We start from the raw sequence: 22,694 nt of genomic DNA, 5'->3' as shown, positions 1-22,694 counted from the left end.
CAATTCTCTGGGTGCCAAAGCCCTCACTTGATCAAAGCCACTGACTACCCTAAAGGATGGTCATGTCCATGTACTGTCCTCCACTATTAGGAAGTAAGTTTCTTGAGAGCAGAGATAGTCTTATATTTCTATTTGGATCCCCCGTGCTTTATACAAAAAAAGCACTTAAGAAACATTTTCTCATTCATTCATCATTAACAGAGACCAGCGCAAGATAAAAAACATGGGACCACCCCAGATGGGCAGCTCAGCCAATCAATCAATCAATAAGCACATTTATCTTGAGTCTTCCCTATGCCCAATGCTGTGGTAAGAACTAAAATGAAGAAAAATGGTCCCTACCTTTAAGCATCTTCCATCTAGTTGAGAAGATAAACACATTGTCAACACAACACTTGTCAAGAGATAATGTCTGGGGTTTTCTTTGAGATCGAGCTAGATCCCACTTTGGTATTCTGTAAAACAACTGAAAAGCCATTCTGTGCCAGGCTGCTTGATATTAAACTGGATGATGGGAGTAAAGATAAAGGAGATGATGAATGGAGGCTATAAAAGGCTAAGTTTAGCCCGAAGATCTCAATGAGCATTTATTACGTACTTTCAGCATGCTGTGGAGATGTTGGAACTTAATACACTATCTGGTGATATTTGCCTTCAAGTACTCTGAAGGAGTAGTCTCGTTCTGCTTGGTCCCATGGAGAAGGACCAGTAAAAACAGGTAGATGGTACAAATGGGCACATTTATAGGCTTGCTATCATAAAAAAAATCCTAACCAAAATGAGATCTAGGCCAAGGTGGAATGGGCTCCCCCTCAGTGGATAACTTCTTTAAGAACAGGTCAGATGGCCACTTGGTGATGCACATACATACATACTGGGTTCTCTTCCTAGCAGAGCTATTATAGCCTCCTCTTGGGCTTCCTGTTTGGGGATTCAACCCCAGCATACAAAGATGGCCCTCTTGGGGAAAAGTTTTGACCACACACACATGAATTTCTGTTATGAAAGGGGTAGTTAAAGGGTGGATCTATATTGATTAGAGCCGATCAGAACCTCTAAAACTAGAGGATATTACTCTAGAGCAAAGGTTCTTGGCCTTTGTTGTATCATGGTCCCCTCTGTCAGTCTGATGAAGCCTATGATCCCCTTGTCAAGATAATGCCTTTAAGTGCATAAGACATACAGGATTACAAAGGAAACTAATTATATTGAAATATGGTGATCCATTTTTTATCCGTTCAGAGGCGCCCAAGTTAGTAACCCTAGATTAAGTGGAATAAGTCCAAGTGGGCCACTCTCATCTGGGGTTCTGGGTTTCACTACATAAGTTGGGTTTTGGTCTGTTTGATATGAGGGTGGAAGAACAGAATGGGAGCATCAGGCTTTGAGCTCTGCTGTGGCAGTGAGGTAAGTCACCTCATATTTCCAAATTCTTTCACTGGTGAGCACAGTGTCCTGTGATCGCTGGGCCTTCTCCTTGTTTACCCAGTCTCAGGCCTGCCAGCACCATGGTACTTCTCCAGGTGCATACCTCTCCCTCTCAGCTCCTCTCTTCTGAGAATGAGACTAGTCGATACCTTCTCTCTCATTTCCCAAACACCCCTCGGATTGATGCTCTGCTCTAAGAATCATTTTCCTCAATTAGAATAGAAACTCATTGAGGGCATGGATTTTCTTGCTTGGTTGTATTTGTATCCCCAGCACATAGCAAGGTGCCTGGCTGATGACAAGGGCTTCATAATTGCTTTTCGCTCCCTCATTTTGGCTGAGCACCGCACTAACATACGTAGAGAACATCTGTGGCTCATGCCAGTCCCTGGGACAAAACCTTCTCATACTTGAGTTTCATCATAGAACTCTCACAACATGTCTTGACCTGTCACAGCCAGGAAATGAACTGCCTCGCGTAAGTGAAGATCCCTTCGAATACTGACATTCCAGATGGGGGTATTTCTTAACTGCGTATTTCCCTGCCTGCCTCTCTAAAGATGAGATGCTGATAGAAGCCAGCCTTTTCTGGGTGGCGTGGGGCATCTCTGGAAACATTCTCTTCCTATACTACCGAATACAGAAAGGCACTGTAGCATAGTGGATAGAAAGCTTGCCTGGAAGATGGATTCTCGTCCTGCCTCTCATGCATCCTGGCTGTGTGAGACCGTAAGTCACTGAACCTCTCAGTGTTCTGGGCAACCCTCTAACCCTAAGTTACCCTAGAGCAGGTGTTCTTGGCCTTTGTTGTATCATGTCCCACTTCGGCAGCCTGATGAAGCCTGATGAGAAGCTGCCAACCTGCATTAGTAAATGGGAATTTCCTCTTATTTGTGCTAAAGAAATCCCAGGTGCAATCCTTAGCATACCTAGGCCTGGCCTGCCCTTGGAGCTACCAAAGTGTCTGAGAGCCCTTTCTCACTTGGATGGCCCAGGGCGAGGGCACGCAGCAATAAAAGGGAACAGGGGTCTTCCAGGGTGCCGATTGGCTTTGCTGCCATGTAGGCCCAGCAGCAGATAGGGAGGTCACTTAGTCCCTATGCTAAATGGCCTAAAATAGCTCTATTCTTTAAACGAATACATCCGCTGTGAACACTTTCTCTTACTTGGACAGTTGTCTGCGCTCCATTTTGATGTTGGCAGTTGGCTTTCCTCTAGCATCCACTCTCCCCCACCCCGTCTCCTTGTTGCTTCTAAGTTGTTAAATTATATGGAAAGTAACAATAAATACATTCTGAGAGAGACCTTGAGGGACCCCCTGAGGAGGAAGATGCATAAGCAAGAATCCTTCAAGTCATCTTTGTTTCTTCCCTTTACCACCCACCTCCACGCAGTTGCTAAGTCCTGCCAAATGTTTCCTCTAATTATCTCAAACATCCCAATTTCATATTCCCACTCACTACCCCCACCTCCCATGCCGGTTTAGGGCCTATTTACTTCCACCTGCACTGTCAGTAGCCTCCTAACCAATCTCCCTAGCTCCAATTGCTCCTCTCAATCAATTCTGCACCCCACTGCTGGATTCACCTTTCCAAGGCATAGCTTTGACCACCTCACTGAACCGCTTTAAACCTCAATAGCTGCCCATACAAATTAAGTCTAAACTCCTCTAGCCTGGTATTCAAGACCCTCTATTATCTGCCCCCAATCTACCTTTTTGAGGGTAACTAGTTGGCAAAGTGGATAAAATGCCAGGCCTGGAATCAAGAAGACTTGCATTCAAATTAGGCCACAGAAAATTAACAGTGGGTGCAACCCAGGGCAAGTTGCTTAACTGTTTACCTCAATTCCTCATCTGTAAAATGGGCTGAAGGAAACAGCAAACCACTTCAGTATCTTTGCCAAGAAAACCCCATATGGGGTCACAAAGAGTCAGAGACAACTGAACAACAAATTTGCCTTTTCAACACTTGGCACATAGCTAGGCACTTAATGTTTGTGGAATTGAACTGAATTTCTAACTTTACTCTCCCCTCCCCAACTCCTTACCCTAATTAAATCAAATGACTATATTCCAAATGTTCTCACGTCTTTGATTTTGCTCATGCAGTCCCCTTTTGGGACACCACCCCTGCAATTCTCCACCTGTTGAAATTCTATCTTTCCAGGTCCAGCTTAAACTATCCCTTTCATGAACCCATCCCAATTCTCCATTAACTAGGGGCAATTTCCCCTTCCTCAAAACCCCCACTGGTTTGTACCTCTAAGGCTCACATTATATGTAGCTCCATTTTGGTTATTTCCCTGGTTATCTTATCCCATAAATTGATTGTAAGCTTCTTGAGGGCACTGTATTTTTTTAACATTATTTTATTTGGTCATTTCCAAACATTATTCATTGGAAACAAAGATCATTTTCTTTTCCTTCCCCCCACCCCCTTCCCACCACCTCTCCCATAGCCGACGCACGATTCCACTGGGTATCACATGTGTTCTTGATTCGAACCCATTTCCTTGTTGTTGGTATTTGCACTAGAGTGTTCATTTAGAGTCTCTCCTCAATCATGTCCCCTCCACCCCTGTAGTCAAGCAGTTGCTTTTCATCGGTGTTTTTATGGCCCTGTATTTTTTATAAAACACGTCATGACCTGGTGGACACCTAATAATAGATTTGGGGGGGAGCACTGATGTTGGCAGCCCAGGTCTTACTTCCTAGGCCCTAGTGGTATATAGTTCAGCCTTAGGTCTATACAAACTCTCTACTAGAGAAGGATGAAATCTTGTTCTATCACAGCTCTGACTTCAACTATTTCATCCAACCAAGTATTAAAAATTCCCATCAGGGCAAACAAAGAAAAAGTACGGCTACCCTAGAACCACCCTGCGCTAGAAGCTGATCTAAAAAAGAACATAGGCACTGTCTTGTAGGATTTCGGAGTATCTAAACAAAAGAAGCAACTATATCTGGGCAATGAATGATCAAACACTTACACGTACCGAATGCAAGAAGCACCAAGAGTTGTATCCTTGTTGAGAGGTTTAATCTCTTCCTGTAGCCATCTTCACAGGGTATCTGCGAATCCCATCAGGCTTCTAGGAAAGAGCCAATCTCAGAGAGGATATGAGCAAGCCCACTATTTTTAGGCAGTACCTTTGGCAGATGGAAGCTTTAATTGGGTTATAGGGGAAAGAAAACCCCGCGTTGCTGGGAGAGCAAAGTCTTGTTGTCAGGAAGCACACTCACCTGGCAGAAGACAGATTCCAGAAAAAACTCATTGCAAGGAAGGCAATGAATATTCGCCATAATTAGGTGCCAGTGGCAGAGAGAAGCAGAGAGTGAGAGCATTGGGCTAGGGGGAGGGAGAGAGCACAGGCATTGCTAGAAGTAGGTGGACCAGTCAAATGCCCTCCATGGGGTCCTAGCACTTACTGTCTTATCTAGCAGAAGACTTGGAAGACTTTAGGGGCCATCTGCTATCACCCTCTCACGTCCAAGCTCAGGAGACTGAAGCCCAGAGCCAGGGAAGGGTCAGGATCTTTTTGGACAGGATTCAAAGGAGGAACTTTGATAGCTCAAGAGTGCCACAACTCAAGGAGGCCAACATCTCTTCTCCCACATCTACTTTAGCTTTCTTGCTGCTTTCTGTACCTAACCTGTTTCCTTCTCTGTAAAGAGGGTAGCCCCTAAGGTAAAATAAGCCCCTAAGTGCTCTATCACTATCAATTATTATTGTTCTTTTCAGAAGACGTTTTCAAAACTGGAGGTACACATACTTCACACTTCAGTTTCTTGCAAAAGGCAAAAAGCAAATTGAAATGTAAAAGGCAAATCATGTTTCTGAGGCATGCTAAAAGAAAACTTGGGCTGAATCCTTTTGTGGAGGATAAATAATCATCCCCCCAAGTTACTCCTTCAGATTTTGTACACAGGGATTTCTTAAAGCAAGGCCCACCCATAGGGGGCTTCTAGGTGGCTCAGTGGATTAAGAGCCAAGCCTAGAGACCTGCATTCAAATCTAATCTTAGACCCTTCCCAGCTGTGTGACCCTGGGCAAGTCACTTCACCCCCATTGCCTAGCCCTTTCCACTCTTCTGACTTGGAACCAAAACTTAGTAGTGATTCTAAGATGAAAGGTGAGGGTTTAAATAAAAGCAAGGCCCACCTGTAGCCCCAATTTCCAGTGGCCATTTGGAGATATTTCCTGGCATATTAAGGATGAATTAACAAGTACAAACAGCATCCATCAACTAGTCAAAGACTCAGCTATATGACCTTGGACAAGTTATTTTCATCCCTGATCTGTAAAACGGAGATCCAAGTTAATATTTGCCAAGTCCTAGATTCTGAATTCAAATCAGGCCTCTAACACTTCCTGGCTGTGGGACCCTGGATGAGTCACTTCACCCCCAATGCCTAGCCTTTATCATTCTTCTACCTACAAACCAAAGACATGAATAATTCAAAGATGGAAGGTAAGGGTTTAAAATATATATATATATATATATATATATATATATATATATATATATATATATATGTGCTAAGTCTTTCATAAAATCCAAAGTTATGAGAAAGTTGGGGACTAGGAGGAAGGTAGTGCAAAAACACAGGGCATGCTATCCCTAAGAGGTCGTGGCTTCATTTATTTTAATGTAGCATCAAACAGTACTAAAAACACCAGCAAGAATTGCACACAACAATAATAGGAAATTTAATATGATTTATTCATGATAAATCACAACACACTTAACACAAATACCAGGGTACATTTTTCAATAGTGTGCAAGAGATGGATTCAGAAAACCCGTTAGGTAAATAATGAGTTTTGCCTATAAATCACCAGCAAAGGTTTTAGAAAATACACTACTAAAACAGCAACAATAAATTAGAGCAAGGGTTTTGTAAACGTCAGTCTCTTTACAGCTGCGAACCCCTCTTTGCCTCCTAAATAATAGTCTGTGGCTTAAGAGCCAGCAAGAAGAAAACCTGGTTAACTTTTGTTCTTTGCTCTTTACTGTCTACACGCTAACCCTTTCTCCCCATTACAGCCAGCAGCACTACCCTAGATCTTAATTCTTTGTTCTCCCCACTGGCTATGCTCTTCTTTTATGGCCTGCTGCTTGACTGGAACAATACCCTGGGCTGTGCACACAACAGGATGAGGAGAAAAGCATTTCAGGAGGCTCCCTCAAACTTCACCCAGAGCAACCAGGAGAGCCATCTTCAGAGGCAGGGTGGCCCGCTGGAGGCCCAGGGCCATTGCACTCATTCCAAAATAAAAAACTTTGGCTGCTTTGAAGCAGGGTAGATACACATTCAGGGGAGAAGTCATTTAAACATGGGTGCCTTTTCCTCATTCACCCAATAGCAGCCTAGAATCTCAGATCATAGCTTTTTGGAGTTCGAAGGAACTGAATGATGACTGGCCAGGGTTAAAGGAAGAAGTGCTACGCCAATACCCCAAGAAACTATGATCATAATGAGAGATCCCCGTCCAGGCGAAACTTTGCTGGAGGACCAGACAAACACCTTTAAATGGCATGTTTCATGATGGATGAAACCATGAATATTTTCACAGGCTGGAGGTAAGAAAACAGCCTTCCATTACTCCAGCTGCTAAATTCCATGACTGACCTCACAACTTTACAAACATGAATGACCTCAAAAACGTTACCTTTTTAAGGCAGACTAATGAACTTTTATAAACACCGAAGCCTAATATCACTCACCGGAAGGGATACTAATGGTAGAAAGCTATCTATCAATGGATGTATGAAAACAATTTCTTTTCCTTAATAGTTATATATTTCTCCCTTTCCTTTATGCTCGTCAACTTTCTAGCAAGCCTTTTCTTCATCGATAATGCATCAACCTAGGCTTCAGTCCAAATGATCACAAATTCCAAAGTGAAGAAACCCCAATTATTACGGTTTTGCTGTAATAAACTACTGGTTCTTGAAATATATCCTCTCCTCAACTATCTGCTCTCCGGGTCACTTCTCTCAAGGCCAGAACATCACAAAATCTTCAGTTCATTCTCACAGCTACCATGTAGGGTGGAGGTAGGGAGTAGGAACGTGTTTAAAAATAAAACAACAAAAAACAAGAAGTTTGTCATATAAAACTTATGGCCCCAATGACCCATCAAGTTTTAATATATGCCCACGGTCTGATTATAAACATTATGATCCTGCAGGGGGTCACTGTCTACAAAATACAGCTCACCTGCATGGATATTAGTAAAATCGGCAGTGAAATTCTCAGGGTTGAAGCTGACCCATACAGTAAACCTGTAGTCTACTGTACGTATGGAATAGCCCATAATTTTTATATCTTTTAAATGTGGCTTATCAGAATTCCACTGAGGGGTATCTGCAGGGCGTGGATACTGGCTGTATGCAACGAGTTCAAGAGGTTTCCTGGTGCTGTAAAAAAAGTCTTCTTCCCATTCAGTGAAGTTTAAATACCTAACAAGGCTTGGTCCTTCTACACACAACTCAATGTTAAAGGACTCAAATGGGCAGCGTGGAGGTATATTCAGTCCGGCAAGTTCTGAGAGAGTTGGGAAAAGAGACACAAGTTCAACAAGCTCCGTGGCTCGCCTTCCTGGAAAAAAATAAGCAACAAGGTTGAAAGAGGGTTATCTGAATGAACAAAATAGAGGCAAAGGGATACATCACATGTTGTTTGATGCTGCACATATATTTTATTGTTATTTTTAATTTATTGAGAAGAAAGTCATCTTAAGTCCTACCTCAGACTATCAGAGTAGCCAATGTGACAGTAAAGGAAAATGATAAATGTTGGAAGGGATGTAGCAAATTGGGACACTAATGCATTGCTGGTAAAGTCATGAACTGATCCAAACATTCTGGAGGACAATTTGGAACTATGCCCAAAGGGCCAAAAATTGAACATACCCTGTAATACCCCTACTGGGCCTAGATCCCAAAGAGATAACAATGAAGTTGTTATTGTTTGTCCTTTGTTTTCAAAGAAGACCAGTGGCATCACAGGGTGTTATCCTGACTTGCTCATGAACTGAATTTAATTGAGGCAGAGTTGCCCAAAGTAATTGGCCCCATTCTCTCCTCCAGAGTCAACAAAGCCCAGGGACAAGATAAAAGCCAAGAAGAGCGTCATGTGCCCATTGTGCCACCGGGAGAATTCTTCATATGCTTGGGATATCTCCTTAATTCACCAATGCAGGAGTCCCCAAACTTTTCACACAGGGGGCCGGTTCACTGTCCCTCAGACCATTGGAGGGCCAGACTATAAAAAAAAATATGCACAAATCTGTATAGCGCTGTCTGGGATAGTGGAGGCTGCACAGGCCCATCGCCACCACCACTATACTGGGCAGGAGTATACACAGTGCGGAATCCCCTCCCCCAGATTGCCACTCACCATGCTGACGTCTTCCATTGTGCAGCCACATAGTCCTGTGCGAGGCGCCTCGGTTCTCATTCAGTTACTCTCAGAACAAGGCGCCACACAAAGGGCTATGTTACCAGAAGTAGTACGTACGTGAGCGACACCACACTTTGTGGTGCTGCCACATACTGTGCTCCTCTCCCTGACCACCAATGAAAGAGGTGACCCTTCTGGAAGTGCAGTGGGGGCTGGATCAATGGCCTCAGGAGGCCGCATGTGGCCCACAGGCCATAGTTTGGGGACCCCTGCACCAATGGGTTTGAGACCTGTCAGTTACCCTCAACCAGGTTGGCCCATCTGCAGAGATAGTTTACCAGGACATGGCCACTGCACATGCTACAAATTCTTAGAAACACGGGTGAGAGTTGAATGGCAGATGGACACCACACTGGATGAGCAATCCTGAACAGGACTCAGCAAGCTCTTACACCAGAGATGCTAATCCTCCCTGAATACCCTATATGCTCCTTGATTGATTGCCTAATTGATGAAGTTACAAATTCTTGAAGAATAAAATCCAAGGGAAATCTAAATTAGAATTAAAGGTACAGCAAAATTCATTTCCTGTTAATAAGTTCCAGCACACTTTGAATGCATACAGGGTGTCCCAAAGGATTAGTGCAGTTAAAAGCCTGAACCTACACTAAAACTTTTGGGACATTCTATATAATTAAACCAATAATTTGAACAAAGTTTCCACTTAGTTTGACTTTCTTCTTTAGATTATGAAGCTAATTTCTCAATGGCAATCAACCAGCAAGCATTTGGCAGTAAATGGCTTTTAGCATCAAAGCCTTAAGACTTTGAGTCTCAAGCTTTAAGATGGTGACACTCAAAACTGGGAACCTGAATTCGAATTTATCATCCTGGCTCCTGGTCCCTTCCCTTTCAGAGATTATAGTCCAATTTCAGCTTAACTCCTCATAGTATTCTACCTGGCTTATCCTTTTTTTCTATAAAGTTGTAAGAATATCTACTCATTTCCTACTTAACCCAATTTTGTACTTAAATGTATTTTTCATTATCATGTTGGATCTTAACTCTCAATTAGATGATTACCCTTCCTTAAAGGTAAGAATTCTATATTCTATGTTATAATTTTTTAGTGCCCTCTTCTCCCTCAAAAATAAAATGGGTTCAAATCCAGGCTCAAGGACTTACTATGTGATCCAAGGCAAATCACTGCTACTCAAAAGAGCCTCAGTTTCATAGATTATTCAATGGGGATAACTACTGTGGTAAAGTACTTTGAAAACTTAAAAGAACTACAGCAATATGACTTATTACAGAGACTTCACCAAAGTCAATGTTTTATGCCTCAAAGAGGTATCACAGAGATAAAAACGAATCAGCTAGATCAACTCATTCCTTTTAGATAAAGCAGCTGTGGCTCTGAGGTCATATGACTAGTCCAAGGCCACAGAGCAAGGTAATAATAGACTTGAGACTAGAATTCAAGTCTCCTGATTCCCAGGGTCTAATCATCTTGCCCTTTGCTTCCCCGGGTGTTAAAAAGATGCTGAACTCTTTTGACAAGCTCGCAATGAAGAATCTTCATAAAGAAAGATAAAAGCATCTAGACTCTACAGAACAGATAAGTTAGATGACACAACCAAGAATGATCACAACAGTGGTGGAGGACTCTTAAGATAGGCCAAGAATTAGCTCGTCCTTTACATTTAAGATCTAAAGGAGAGGAAGCTGAAATGGATACCAAGTGTAGACACAGGAAGAGAGAGGACAGATGAGAGAACAAGCAGAACTTCAGTTTTGCTCCTGCCTGTTCCATAAAGGAGCTTCAAACTGAAAAAGGCAGACACAGGATGAAGCTCAAAATGTGGGAGAAAATAATGAGAACACATAACCAGCTTCATGGAATAGTAAGATGTTAGACTGGAAAGGAATCTTGCAAAATATTTAGTTCAATCTTCTTGTTTTACAGATGAGCTCAGGGTCACACAAAAAGTCAGTGTTTGAGGCAGGATTTGAACCCAGATATTCCCTGACTTCAAGTCCAGCACTCTATCTACTATACCACCCTGCCTTTCATAATAAGTGATTCAAGCCTCCAAGCACAAATTAATGATATTAGAACTCTTAACACAGTGGCAGCTGAGTGGCTCAGTGGATAGTCAGGCCTAGAGATGGGAGGTCTTGAGTTCAAATCTGATCTCAGATACTTCCAAGGTGTGTGACTCTGGGCAAGTCACTGGACCCCCACTGCCTAGCCCTTATCACTCGTCAGTATTCTATCACCAACATATACCACAATTTGTTCAGCCATTCTCCAATGGAAGGGCATCCCCTCATTTTCCAATTTTTGGCCACCACAAAGAGTGCAGCTATGAATATTCTTGTACAAGTCTTTTTCCTTATTATCTCTTTGGGGTACAAACCCAGCAGTGCTATGGCTGGATCAAAGGGCAGACAGTCTTTTATCGCCCTTTAGGCAGAGTTCCAAATTGCCCTCCAAAATGGTTGGATCAATTCACAACTCCACCAGCAATGCATTAATGTCCCTACTTTGCCACATCTCCTCCAGCATTCATTACTTTCCTTTGCTGTCATGTTGACCAATCTGCTAGGTGTAAGGTGATACCTCAGAGCTGTTTTGATTTGCATCTCTCGGATTATAAGAGACGTAGAGCACTTTTTCATGTGCTTATTAATAGTTTTGATTTCTTTGGCTGAGAACTGCCTGTTCATGTCCCTTGCCCATTTGTCAATTGGAGAATGGCTTGATTTTTTGTACAACTGGTTTAGCTCTTTATAAATTTGAGTAATTAGACCTTTGTCAGAGGTTTTTGTTATGAAGATTGTTTCCCAATTTGTTGCTTTCCTTTTAATTTTGGTTACATTGGTTTTGTTTGTACAAAAACTTTTTAATTTGATGTAGTCAAAATTATTTATTTTGCATTTTGTGACTCTTTCTAAGTCTTGCTTGGTTTTAAAATCTTTCCCTTCCCAAAGGTCTGACATGTATACTATTCTGTGTTCACCTAATTTACTTATAGTTTCCTTGTTTATATTCAAGTCATTCACCCATTCTGAGTTTATCTTAGTGTAGGGTGTGAGGTGTTGATCCAAACCTAATCTCTCCCACACTGTCTTCCAATTTTCCCAGCAGTTTTTATCAAATAGTGGATTTTTGTCCCAAAAGCTGGGATCTTTGGGTTTGTCATAGACTGTCTTGCTGAGGTCATTTACCCCAAGTCTATTCCACTGATCCTCCTTTCTGTCTCTTAGCCAGTACCAAATTGTTTTGATGACCACTGCTTTGTAATATAGTTTGAGATCTGGGACTGCAAGGCCACCTTCCTTTGTATTTTTTTCCCATTATTTCCCTGGATATCCTTGATCCTTTATTCTTCCAAATGAACTTTGTTATGATTTTCTCTAATTCAGTAAAATAGTTTTTTGGTAGTTCAATGGGTATGGTACTAAATAGATAGATAAGTTTGGAACACAGTAGTGATTCTAATACAAAAGGTAAGAGGTTTAAAAATAAGAACTCAACACAGAGGTGGGATGAGAGACACTGTAGAAGAGATTCAGGATTTAGATGGGATTGAATTGGACACCACTTGAGGTTCTTTCTAACTACAGGATTCTGTGAATCATTTCAAAGAATTTTCCATGATATCTGAGAATACAAGAAAAAAGTTGATAAGATCATGTGCAAATTTTAGATTTACTGCACCCTGCTTAGTCTTTAGAATTTTAGCAACCAGGAATGTATACAGCCCCACTTAAGGATTAAGTATGGAGGAGAAAGGTCTATGACCCGCATGTGCTAGTAAGTGACAAATCAGAAAAAACTGACTAACCCCCTGGGCCATCCAAAAGCCAAGTTTAAGTCACCATTGGTATATGTGAGGCACAGGAAGTGACATAAAGAACTGCCTTTATATTTCACATCACTTCCTGTGAGAGGGTCTTGGTGGTGGAACTTGACTATGGAGGAGGTAGAGCATGAGATATCAGACTGCTTCTCTTAGACAATCACATGGTGAGTGATAAGGCTGACTCCCCTTTCCTTGGCTTTTCTGGAGGCAATAGCCTCTGGAAAGGCCCCTTGGCTGAGGTCTCTAAACTCCTGGTGGGTTCAGACCAGACTGGGCAGCTATCCTTCCCTTTTTCCTCTCTCTCTCATTCTTAATTTCGTCCTTCTATTGTAAACAAACTACCCTAAAATTCCATTGTGACTTGAGTATTTCATTGAGAATTTAAATCCCTGGTGATCAACTAAAAAAATATATTTAGTCCAACCATAAGTTTTACCCCTAACACATGTTGATATGGATTTGCAACTGGCTGAAGAACCAACACTACTGATTAATGGGGTGGGGTGGGGGAAGGGAGAGGAGAGGAAAGATAGTAGCTAGTAGCATGTTCCAAGCTCTCTTCCCAGCCCTGTGTTGTTCAGCATTTTTAACCAATGATTTGGATAATAACACAAAAGGCACAATGACTAAATTTGCAGGTGATATAAAGGTAGGAAGAAATAGATATCACATAGAAAAAAGAATCAAGATTTAGTGATGTCTTGACAGGCCAAAACAATCCGATTAGGTGCTGTGTAAACCAAAAGGCAGAATTAGAGTAACCAAATAGGTTCTACTTTAGAAGACTTATCTTTGGTACCTGGAACCTTTACGTGTGACGGTGAGTCAAAGGGATCAATGTAAGGAAAAAGCTTCTGTCCTGGAGAAGTAAATGAAGCAGTCCTTCCAGGGACATAAAACATCAGGGGCACTCGAGTAGCTACATCAAAATTGCTGTACTTGGCCCATTCTCCATGTTCACCCAGAGCCCATCCTGGACAATAAGAAGCACAAGTCACATACATACATACACACATATGCACACATGCATAGAAAAAAATTACAGGAGCAGAATGACATCATGGTAGGCTCAATTTTGACACCATTTCCTGTTATAGCTCTGCAGAAGTCTCTCTTCAGCACCTAATGTCATGGTTCTACAAGGCATGCAGCCTTTTAGCCTATTAGGCAATGCCAAGGTTGATGTTCCATTGACAGAAGGTCAATGCCAATGCCATGAAGAAGCACTGGAGATGGACTTGAGTGACAGCAGTTATGGCCAGAGTCTAAGTTTCCAAAGAAGAAATAACGGGAAGTGATCGGCAAAGGGCTTCTTTAGTTTTCTACTGGGTCATACTGTCATGACAAAATACAACTCCTGCTTCCGTTTGCTTTCTCCAGCCTAACTACTAAACCTTTGATTTGTTTAGCTTACTCCAAGTTGATCTTCATTTTGAAAAAACGAGTCCTACAATAACAGAAAATTGTACTTGGTCACCAGTAAAAAGCCCTCACTGAATCAGTTTACATAGCTGTTGTTCCCAAACTTGCTGACCAAAGAAACGAGGTATGTGGCACGCACTCGTATGTGTACACATATGCATGTATATATACATATACACACATTCTTCAACTGCTGTTGCCCATGTGTGTACATACATATATGGAGTGAGTATGTAGAGAAGTGTGTATGTATATAGATTTGTGTGTATAGAGATATGGAGGGGGTGTATGTATACACACACACTCATGTACTCATCAACCTCTTGGTTCCCCATCTATTAATTCCTCCCCTTTCTGAGCATCATGCTCACCAGAGATCCCTGAAGCTCACTAAGAAAGTCCTATGCCAAGGGCAGCTGGGTAGCTCAGTGGATTGAGAACCAGGCCTAGAGACGGGAGGTCCTAGGTTCCAATTTGGCCTCAGACACTTCCCAGCTGTGTGACCCTGGGCAAGTCACTTGACCCCCATTGCCTAGCCCTTACCACTCTTCTGCCTTTGGCTCCAAGACAGAAGGTAGGGGTTTTAAAAAAAATAAAAAATTTAAAAAAATTAAAAAAAAAAGAAAGTCCTATGCCAAGCAAATAAGTGTTTCTACTTCTTCTGACTTATCAACACTGCCTGGTCTTTTAATAGCTTCAGGGATGGACTACTGTTTCAGTGAAATAGGAGAGTGCTTGCTCCTGGAATTGCTAAGGCGATGTCTTAGCCAGTACCCTGAGAGGGACCATTAGCTCCCCACACTGGGGAAGGCAGGAGTGCTGCACGGTTCTTGCCACTTGCAATGGTCATATTTGGTTTGGGGGGCAATTTCAAAGGAGCTCCTGAATCTGATGCCACCTCTGTTCTCTGGCTCAGAAAGACCACAGGCCGGTGCCTTAGGGAAGGGCTATATCTCATCAGGAGCAACTCAGTGAGTAAAAAAAGGCTGCAAAGAATTCCCTTAAAGGGAAGAAGTTGGCTCAAAAGGAAATGTGGTTAGAGGCTGGCAAAGTGGGGAGTGCTCTGCTGCACACAGCACAAATGCTAAGGAGGAGAGGACTGGCCCAAGAGCACAGGTAGTGAATCCAAGGTCACAAAACATTTCAAGAAAAAATCCAGAGCTTTGAATCACTTCCCAGAACACTTCAAAATGCTTACCATGATCAGATACAAAAGCGACAATTGTGTTGTTAGAGAGCTGAAGTTCATCCAAAGCATTTAACAGGTGACCAACTTGTGAGTCCAAGTAAGAGACGGATGCAAAATAACTCTGACGGATTTTCCGCTGCAAATTAAAAAAGAAAAAGGAGAAAATTCCTCATTCAGACTTCACTTATAGACTTCCCACCAATTTGGGCTCTTTATTTTTCTCAGCTAAAACATGATAGAAATTTTCCTGCCCTCCATCATCCTCTTACCTTAAGTTTACTGAGAAAATAAAGCTCCCCCCTCATCTCACAAGCCTTTGCCATCATCCCTCACTCCCTTCTTGAGCAAATCCTCTCCTGTCTTTTCTAGCAGATTTTTGCACTACTCTCTCAAATCATTAATCTTTCCTTATGTTCCCTACCCTACTGTCTCCAAACATGTCAAAATCTGTCTCATTCTGGAAAAACCATCACTACGCTGCCATACCTTCAAGCTATTGTCCCCTACTTTCTCAGCCCAACTCTTAGGAAAAGCCATCTACACTCACTCCCTACCTCTACTTTCCCCATCAATCTCTTCTAAGCCTTTTACAATTCAACTTCCAACCTCATCACTCAAGAGAAAACGCTCCCTCCAAAATTCCTAGTCATAATTCACATGTCAACTCTGATAGCTTTTTCGTAGTCCTCATCCCTCTTTAATTCCCTAGAACACTTGACACAACTGTTGCCCGCTGCCCCCTTCTGCACACTCTCTTCTCCAGGTACTCAGTACACTAGTCTCTCTTGGTTCTCTTTCTTCCTGTCTGACAACTCTTCCTCACTCCCACCCCCCAAATGTGGGTGTTCCTAAAGACTGTCTCCAGGGAGACCTCATCAACTCACAGTTTGAATTCTCATTGAGATGCTGATGATATACCCAGCCCCAGGCTCTCTCCCAAGCTCCATTCCTGCATTACCAACTACCTGTTACATTTCAAGATGGGGATCCCATAGACATCTCAAATCTGCATGTACAAAAGAGATCTTTTTTCTTCCCCCACCGCTCAAATATATTTCCTCATTTCTGGAAAGGGTATTGACATCCTTGTAGTCACTTATATTCACAAAATCAGGTTTGATGCTGACCTCCTCACTCCCATTAGCCCCACATAGCCAATCAGCTGCCAAAGATGGTCATTCCTACCTCTACGACATCTCGTGCACTCATCCACTCTTTCCTCCTGACAGACATTAATTTAGTTCAGGAACTTATCACCTCTAGCCTGGACTTGCAACAGTTTCCTAATTGGCCTTCCTGTCTCAAATCTCCCTCCGCTCCATATAGTTGCCAAAGTGATCTTCCTTAAGCATATAATTATCCAGATTAACTACCTTATTCAATAAACTCCAATGGCTCCCTATTGCTTCTAGGCTAAAATAAAAACATTGCTGTTTGGCTTTTAAAGTCTTCTATAACCTACCTTTCCAGCATCATTCTTTATTACTCCACTTCACACATGATACAGTTTAGTCAAATAGGACTTCTTACTACTATTAATCGCCCATGACACGCCATCTCCCATCTCTTATCTCCCTGCCTTTGGACGTTATCAGCCATGCCTCAAACGTTCTCTCTCCATACCTCTGCCTGTATTTGGGGCTTTGGGGATTTTTTGCAAATTGGCTCAAGCACCAAGCTCCTTCACAACTACTAGTGCCCTCCTCCCTCCCTCAGCTACCTAGTACTTATTTTGTATATGCTTCAGTATGTCCGTGCCTTTCGGCCCTCTCCACCTTCCCTGAGAGCAGTGACTGCTTTTAGTCTCTGCTCAGTGCCCAGCACAGTGATTGCCCCAAAGGAGGTTCATAGCATATGCGTGCTGATGACATACCCCATAGCCGTGGCTAAATTGGGGTCCCTAAATGAGATTCCTTCTCATCTTTAATTCTTTAATGCATACTTTGCTCACATAGGTCTGCCTCTTATCGGTGTTGTCTAGCAACCCTATGTATTCTTCCAACTCCCAAAAGCAGGGCAAATGAACAAAACTTTCTAAATGCAGTAAAAAGCACTCAAGGAGCAACTAGGTGGCTCAGTCCAGGCCTGGAGAGGGGAGGTCCTAGGCTCAAGTCTAACCTCAGCCACTTCCTAGCTGTGTGATCCTGGGCAAGTCACTTGACCCCCATTGCCTAGCCCTTACCGCTCTTTTGCCTTGGAGCCAATACACAGTATTGATATGTATTGTATTGATGGAAGATGAGGGTTGGGGAGGTTAGGGGCATTGATTGAGCTCGGCTTCTCCCACTACTTAGCTGTGTCAGCTGAGCCAACATGCTTCCTTCCTCCAGGCTAGTTTCTTCCCACGGAAGATGATGAGCCAGGCGACTTCTAAGGCCCCTCCAACTCAACTTTATTATCTGACTTGGTATCTAGCAACACTAAGCAAGGAACTAGAGGTCATCCCTGGAGGGCACAGCACACAGCAAGAAATGAGATAATGCCAAAAAAGGAAAGCCAAGGCAAACCAAGAAGGCCTATGGGCTATTCTGAGGAGAAAAAGAGCAAAGATGATCCAAAGAAAGGCGGGCCACACTGCTCCACACACATGGATGAGATCATGAGAATGGACAAAGGAGAGAAGGAAGAACTACCGAAGTGTCAGAGTGCTTGTTTTCTCTGTCACGGAGAATGCTACTGAGATGGGAAAAGACTTTAATAGAGAGTTACGTGGCTAGCTTGAGGCCAGATTATGGATGACCTTAAATGTCAGGCTGAAGAGTTTTTATCTTCTCCTCAAGGCAATAGGCAGTTGCATAACATGGCTTAGGACAATTATTTTAAGGAAGCTGAGTGGAATGCAGAATGGAAATCGGACAGACTGAGGGCAGCGGGGGCAAACAAGTGGGCTATAATGATAGTGTGGGAAAACTGATGGGGATGTTGGCCTTGTAAGCAGAGAAAGGGGGTTTGCTGTGAGGGACAGAATCGATAAAGGCTTGGCAATTGCTACAGACAGAGGGCAAGGGAGAGCAAAGTGTGGGAAATGACTGAGTTCAGAAACTTGGGATGGCAGAGGAAAGTAGGGCCGGGCCTGAAATCGGTCTAAAAGCAATGTGAGTACAGAAAGGGAGGCAGCAGGGAGAAAGAGGTTTCGTCTCCATGAGGTTATGAAAACCTTCCTGATGATTAGTCATCAAGTAAAAGGGTCTGCCTGAATAGGACACAGCCAAAAGAAATGGGTGGGAAAAGCAAGCAGATTCTGATAGGCTGTAAAGACCACCTTCCCAATCGTCAGCTGGCTCTAAGAGAAAGAATAGGCTTTTTTTCTGGGAGGGCAGCATATCGCTAAGTAACAGCAATGCAAAATAACAGGCATCCATTTGGTTTTAAGTGCATTTTGTTTCATCGGAGAACTCTAAATGAAAACTGGATAACTACATGTTGGGCATGTTGCAGAGGGGATCCCTAGACAAATATAGCTTGAGGTGCCTTCCAATTCGAATTCTCCAACCTGGCATCCTGAGAGGCCTGGGAGGTCCTCTAACCCCTGGGAAGCTTCTCTTTGTCAAATATGTACTTCCCTTTGCTTGGATTATTTGTGGCACAGTGCCAAGAAGTAAGGCAGGAACAGGCAGAGCCCCCTTTGCAGATGGAGGGAAATCACCTACCACAGCCACATGAATCTGGACAAGACCATGGAAGTGGAAGAACAAACCAAGGGGAGGGGAGAAGAGTTCTTGGGCCACTGCAAGCAGAGCTGTCCCCCCAAACTCTGTGAAAAGTGCTAAACAGACACTAAACACCTCAAGAAGGGAGAGGGATGGAAATTCTCATTCCAGAGAGCCGAACAACTCCCTTCTATACATCCAAAAGCTGAGTTGGGAAGTGGAAACACATGCAACCCTGACTACTAGCCCCCAGGACAGATTTAGTTCTTGGCTTCCTGTCCTTGAGGCTAGGAAGATCCAACCCTGAGCTGTTCCATAGGTTTCTTCTTCAATATTCTCTTCCTCACTCGGAGAGCATAAATAAATATAACACTGAATCAATAGGGGCAGAGGGAGAGCTTTAGAACTACCTTTACGGCCTGTGTTACCATATGCCACTATGGCCACTGCTGCCAACATTTTTTCTGGAATAAAGCAGGCAGAGGGTGAAATTTGCAGGAAGCAATAGGGAACACCCTTCTGGTGACTCTAGCCAAGGTGGAAATGAATCATCCAGGGACAGAGAGGACCCCACAAGTGCCTGCAGTGACAAGTTAGTACAAGGCTGCCATAAGACTGAAGTGTTTGCAGAGAAGGGAGGCAAGTCACTGCAAACGAATCATTAGGCCAACTCTCTGGCACAATACTCCCTGTGTCTTGCCTCCTGATCTGAAATGGGCCCACTAGTGTGTATCTGGGCTTCTATGATTCGTTGGCCTCATCTGCCTCAAGTCTTTAGATTTCTGAAAACACCCTGGTACCAACCTAGCCTGGTTCTTTGGACTTCTGCTATTCCAGCGGCCAGCACACATGTGATAGTGCGGTTGGCCTGGATGTCCTACCAAAACAGGACATTATATTGTCCCCCAAACCCTTCCAAGTCCTAAAGATTCCCCTTACTGTCAAAGGCACCACCACCGTCCCAATCACCAGGCCCCGAAATCTCAGCATTGCCTCCTTTCTTGTAATTCCTCCACATGTCCAATCTGCTGCCAAGTCTTGTGCTTGCTACCTTCCCAGTATGCCTAACACACAGCTCCTTCTTTCCACTCACAATGCTGCCACCTGGCTGTGGGCTCTCATCTACTCATGACTCACGTAGTATTGCAGTAGCCTTCTAACTGGTATCCCTGACCAAAGCCACTTCCTAGTCCAGTCCATCTTCCATTTATATGTGGCCAACATGGAATCTAGAAGCCTCCAAACTTGTGGCCTAGAAGATTTAATGATCCCCAGTTTATTTAGCTTAAAGGTTTGACCTTATCCCATGAGTTTCCTCCCTGAGGGAAAGTTCTACTTCACTGATCTCAGACTAACAATAGACTTTAAGATGTTAAGTGTCTCTTTGGTCCCAAAAGTCTCTCCCCTGAGGCCAAAGTCCTTTACCAGGGTGACCTGGCCCTGGGCTGGGTCTTTCCCTTTTGTGTCCATTGTGAAGCATCAGCCCTTGAAGGTTATTCCTGTCTGGAACTCCTCATTTTCCTTTGTTACCATTGTAAAGTCAATCAACTGTTCCTGTCATCCTCAGCCCCCATGTTTCACCTAGAAAAGTATTTAAGCTTCCCAACTTTAATGGCTCCTTGGAATTGTCCAATCTAGTACAGTTGGCTTTCCCAGGGGTCCGTGACCAGAGCAGCTAGAGTTCAGTCCTTGAACTCTGTGAAGTCGTTTGGAGCTCATCTCTGTGTTGAGGCCTACTAGTGCTGAACCCCTTTCCCTTGATTAAAGAGTGATCTTGACTATTTAATAGTTCTGTGTTTTTCCTAGTCAACAATGCAATGGGATTATCCTAAGGCACAGTCCTGACCACGTTATAATCCTCCCTACCTCCACTCATAATCTCTAGTAGCTCCCTATTACTTCTAGAATCAAATTTAGTCTTCTTTTTGACCTCTTTTTGACCATGTTCTCAACAATCCAGTGACAGAGGCCCATTTGCTATTCCTTGTAAGTAATACTCCATATCTTCCAATGCCATGCCTTTTCACTTGCTCTCCCTGGCTTCCTTCAGGGCTCAATTCAAATTCTATCATCTATGGGAGGCTTTCCTATAATCTCCTAATCAGCTGACAAAGTGGAGAGAAAGCTGAGGCTAGAGTCTGGAAGATCTAAATTCAAATTTAACTTCACCTACTAGACAGGTGACTCTGGGCAAGTCATTTTCTATGTCTGTCTCAGTTTCTTCACCTGTAAAAATGAATACAATAGCACCCACCTGCCTGGGTTGCTGTGAGGACATTTGTCAAGTTCTTTGCAAATCTGAAAGCATCACATAGGCACAGTTATTGTCTGTCATATTGCATATTAAGCTCTTTGAAGGCAGAGACCATGCTATCACATTCTGTATATCCCTAGCACTTAGCACAGTGCCTAACACCATGGTACGTTAGCATTAGTATAGTATTTTTTTAAGGTTTGCAAAATAACAAATAAATGTTTGTTGACTGGCTAACCCATCCACACTCTTCCATTTCTCAATTGTGGCCAAAAGAATTGGGCACAGCACCCCAGAGATGGGGTGACCAAGGCAGGGTTTATCAGGAGTACTACCCACTTATCTCTGAAGCTAGACCTCTCTTAATGGAGCTCAGAAGCATGCCGACTTTGGGAGCTGCTCCATCACTCTACGGACTTAAACTGAACTTCCGAGTTCACTGAAAGCCCAAGATCTTTTTCAGCCAAACCGGCTCTCCCATATTTTATCCTTAGAGAGTTCATCTGTTTAAATCAAGAGGAAGACTTTACAATGATCTCACTGGATTCAGCCTGTCGCTCAAGCCTGTCAACATCTTTCTGCCTCCTGACCTGGTCCCAGCAGTGCGTTGCCTGCACAATGTCTGAGCTGCCACCTACACCTTGATCCAAATCCTCAAAGAAAACAGATCCCTGGAGAGATTCCGCTGGAGAGCGGTGAGCCAGGAATGACTGATTCCAGCCATCCGATGACTTCTGAAGCCATCGAATTATCTCACTGAATCCAGGTGGTCTCATCTTTTCCACGACAACTGTAGGAGGCGTTTGGCTGGCATGAATGTCATTCGATATATGGATTTAATAAGAAATCATGGTACTATAAGAAATGAGGAATTTGAGGAAACGCCAGAAGATCAGTAAGAACTGTGATAAAAGCAGCAGAACCAGGAGAACATGCTCTAATGCCAAATAGCAACACTAAGAAACAGTCAAACTGAGTAACTACTGACCAATTTGGGGCCTGAAGAACTGATAATAAGGCGTACACCTACCTCCTTTCAATGAGGTAGGGGGCAGGGGGTTGAGAGGAATTTGAGTATATATGGCGGTATAGGTAGGTGGTGCTGCAGTGGACAAGAATGCCAAGCCTGAAGTCAGGACTACCTGAGCTCAAAGGCAGCCTCGAATATATCCTAGCTGGGCAAAACACTTAACTCCTGTCTGCCTCAGTTTTATCATCTGTAAAGTAGGAATCCTAATAGCACCAACCTTTCATAGCTAACTATGAAGTGTTTAACAAACCTTAGAGCACTGTATAAATGCCAGTTATTATTACTTATTGTTGTTGTTGTCGCCAGTCACAGTCACTATGACTGGTTTTGCTTACATGCTTTCCTTTGTCACAATGAAGGGTTCCATGGTGGGAATGAATGAGCAGGAAGGAAAAGACTGTACAGTGAAAAAAGACAATAAACATATTTTTAAGTCTTTGG

At 43.1% G+C, this 22,694-nt stretch overlaps 1 protein-coding gene across 1 annotated transcript in view; it reads right to left on the bottom strand.

Annotated features, from left to right (window-relative positions):
* Positions 1-6,134: 6,134 nt before the first annotated feature.
* IDS (iduronate 2-sulfatase) overlaps positions 6,135-22,694 on the bottom strand; it is a 29,202-nt gene continuing 12,642 nt past the window's right edge. Inside the window, exons 7-9 of the mRNA XM_007507266.2 lie at positions 15,329-15,455; positions 13,508-13,681; positions 6,135-8,035 (exon numbers count right to left, since the gene is read on the bottom strand). Of these exons, the coding sequence (XP_007507328.1) occupies positions 7,581-8,035; positions 13,508-13,681; positions 15,329-15,455 (756 nt within the window). The 3' untranslated portion in view covers positions 6,135-7,580. The remainder of the gene's footprint in view (positions 8,036-13,507; positions 13,682-15,328; positions 15,456-22,694) is intronic.

This window comes from Monodelphis domestica, chromosome X (genome assembly GCF_027887165.1).
Source record: "Monodelphis domestica isolate mMonDom1 chromosome X, mMonDom1.pri, whole genome shotgun sequence".
NCBI classification, from domain to species: domain Eukaryota; kingdom Metazoa; phylum Chordata; class Mammalia; order Didelphimorphia; family Didelphidae; genus Monodelphis; species Monodelphis domestica.
Note: the sequence above shows the minus strand (reverse complement) of the source record. Positions and strands in the feature narration are given on the sequence as shown.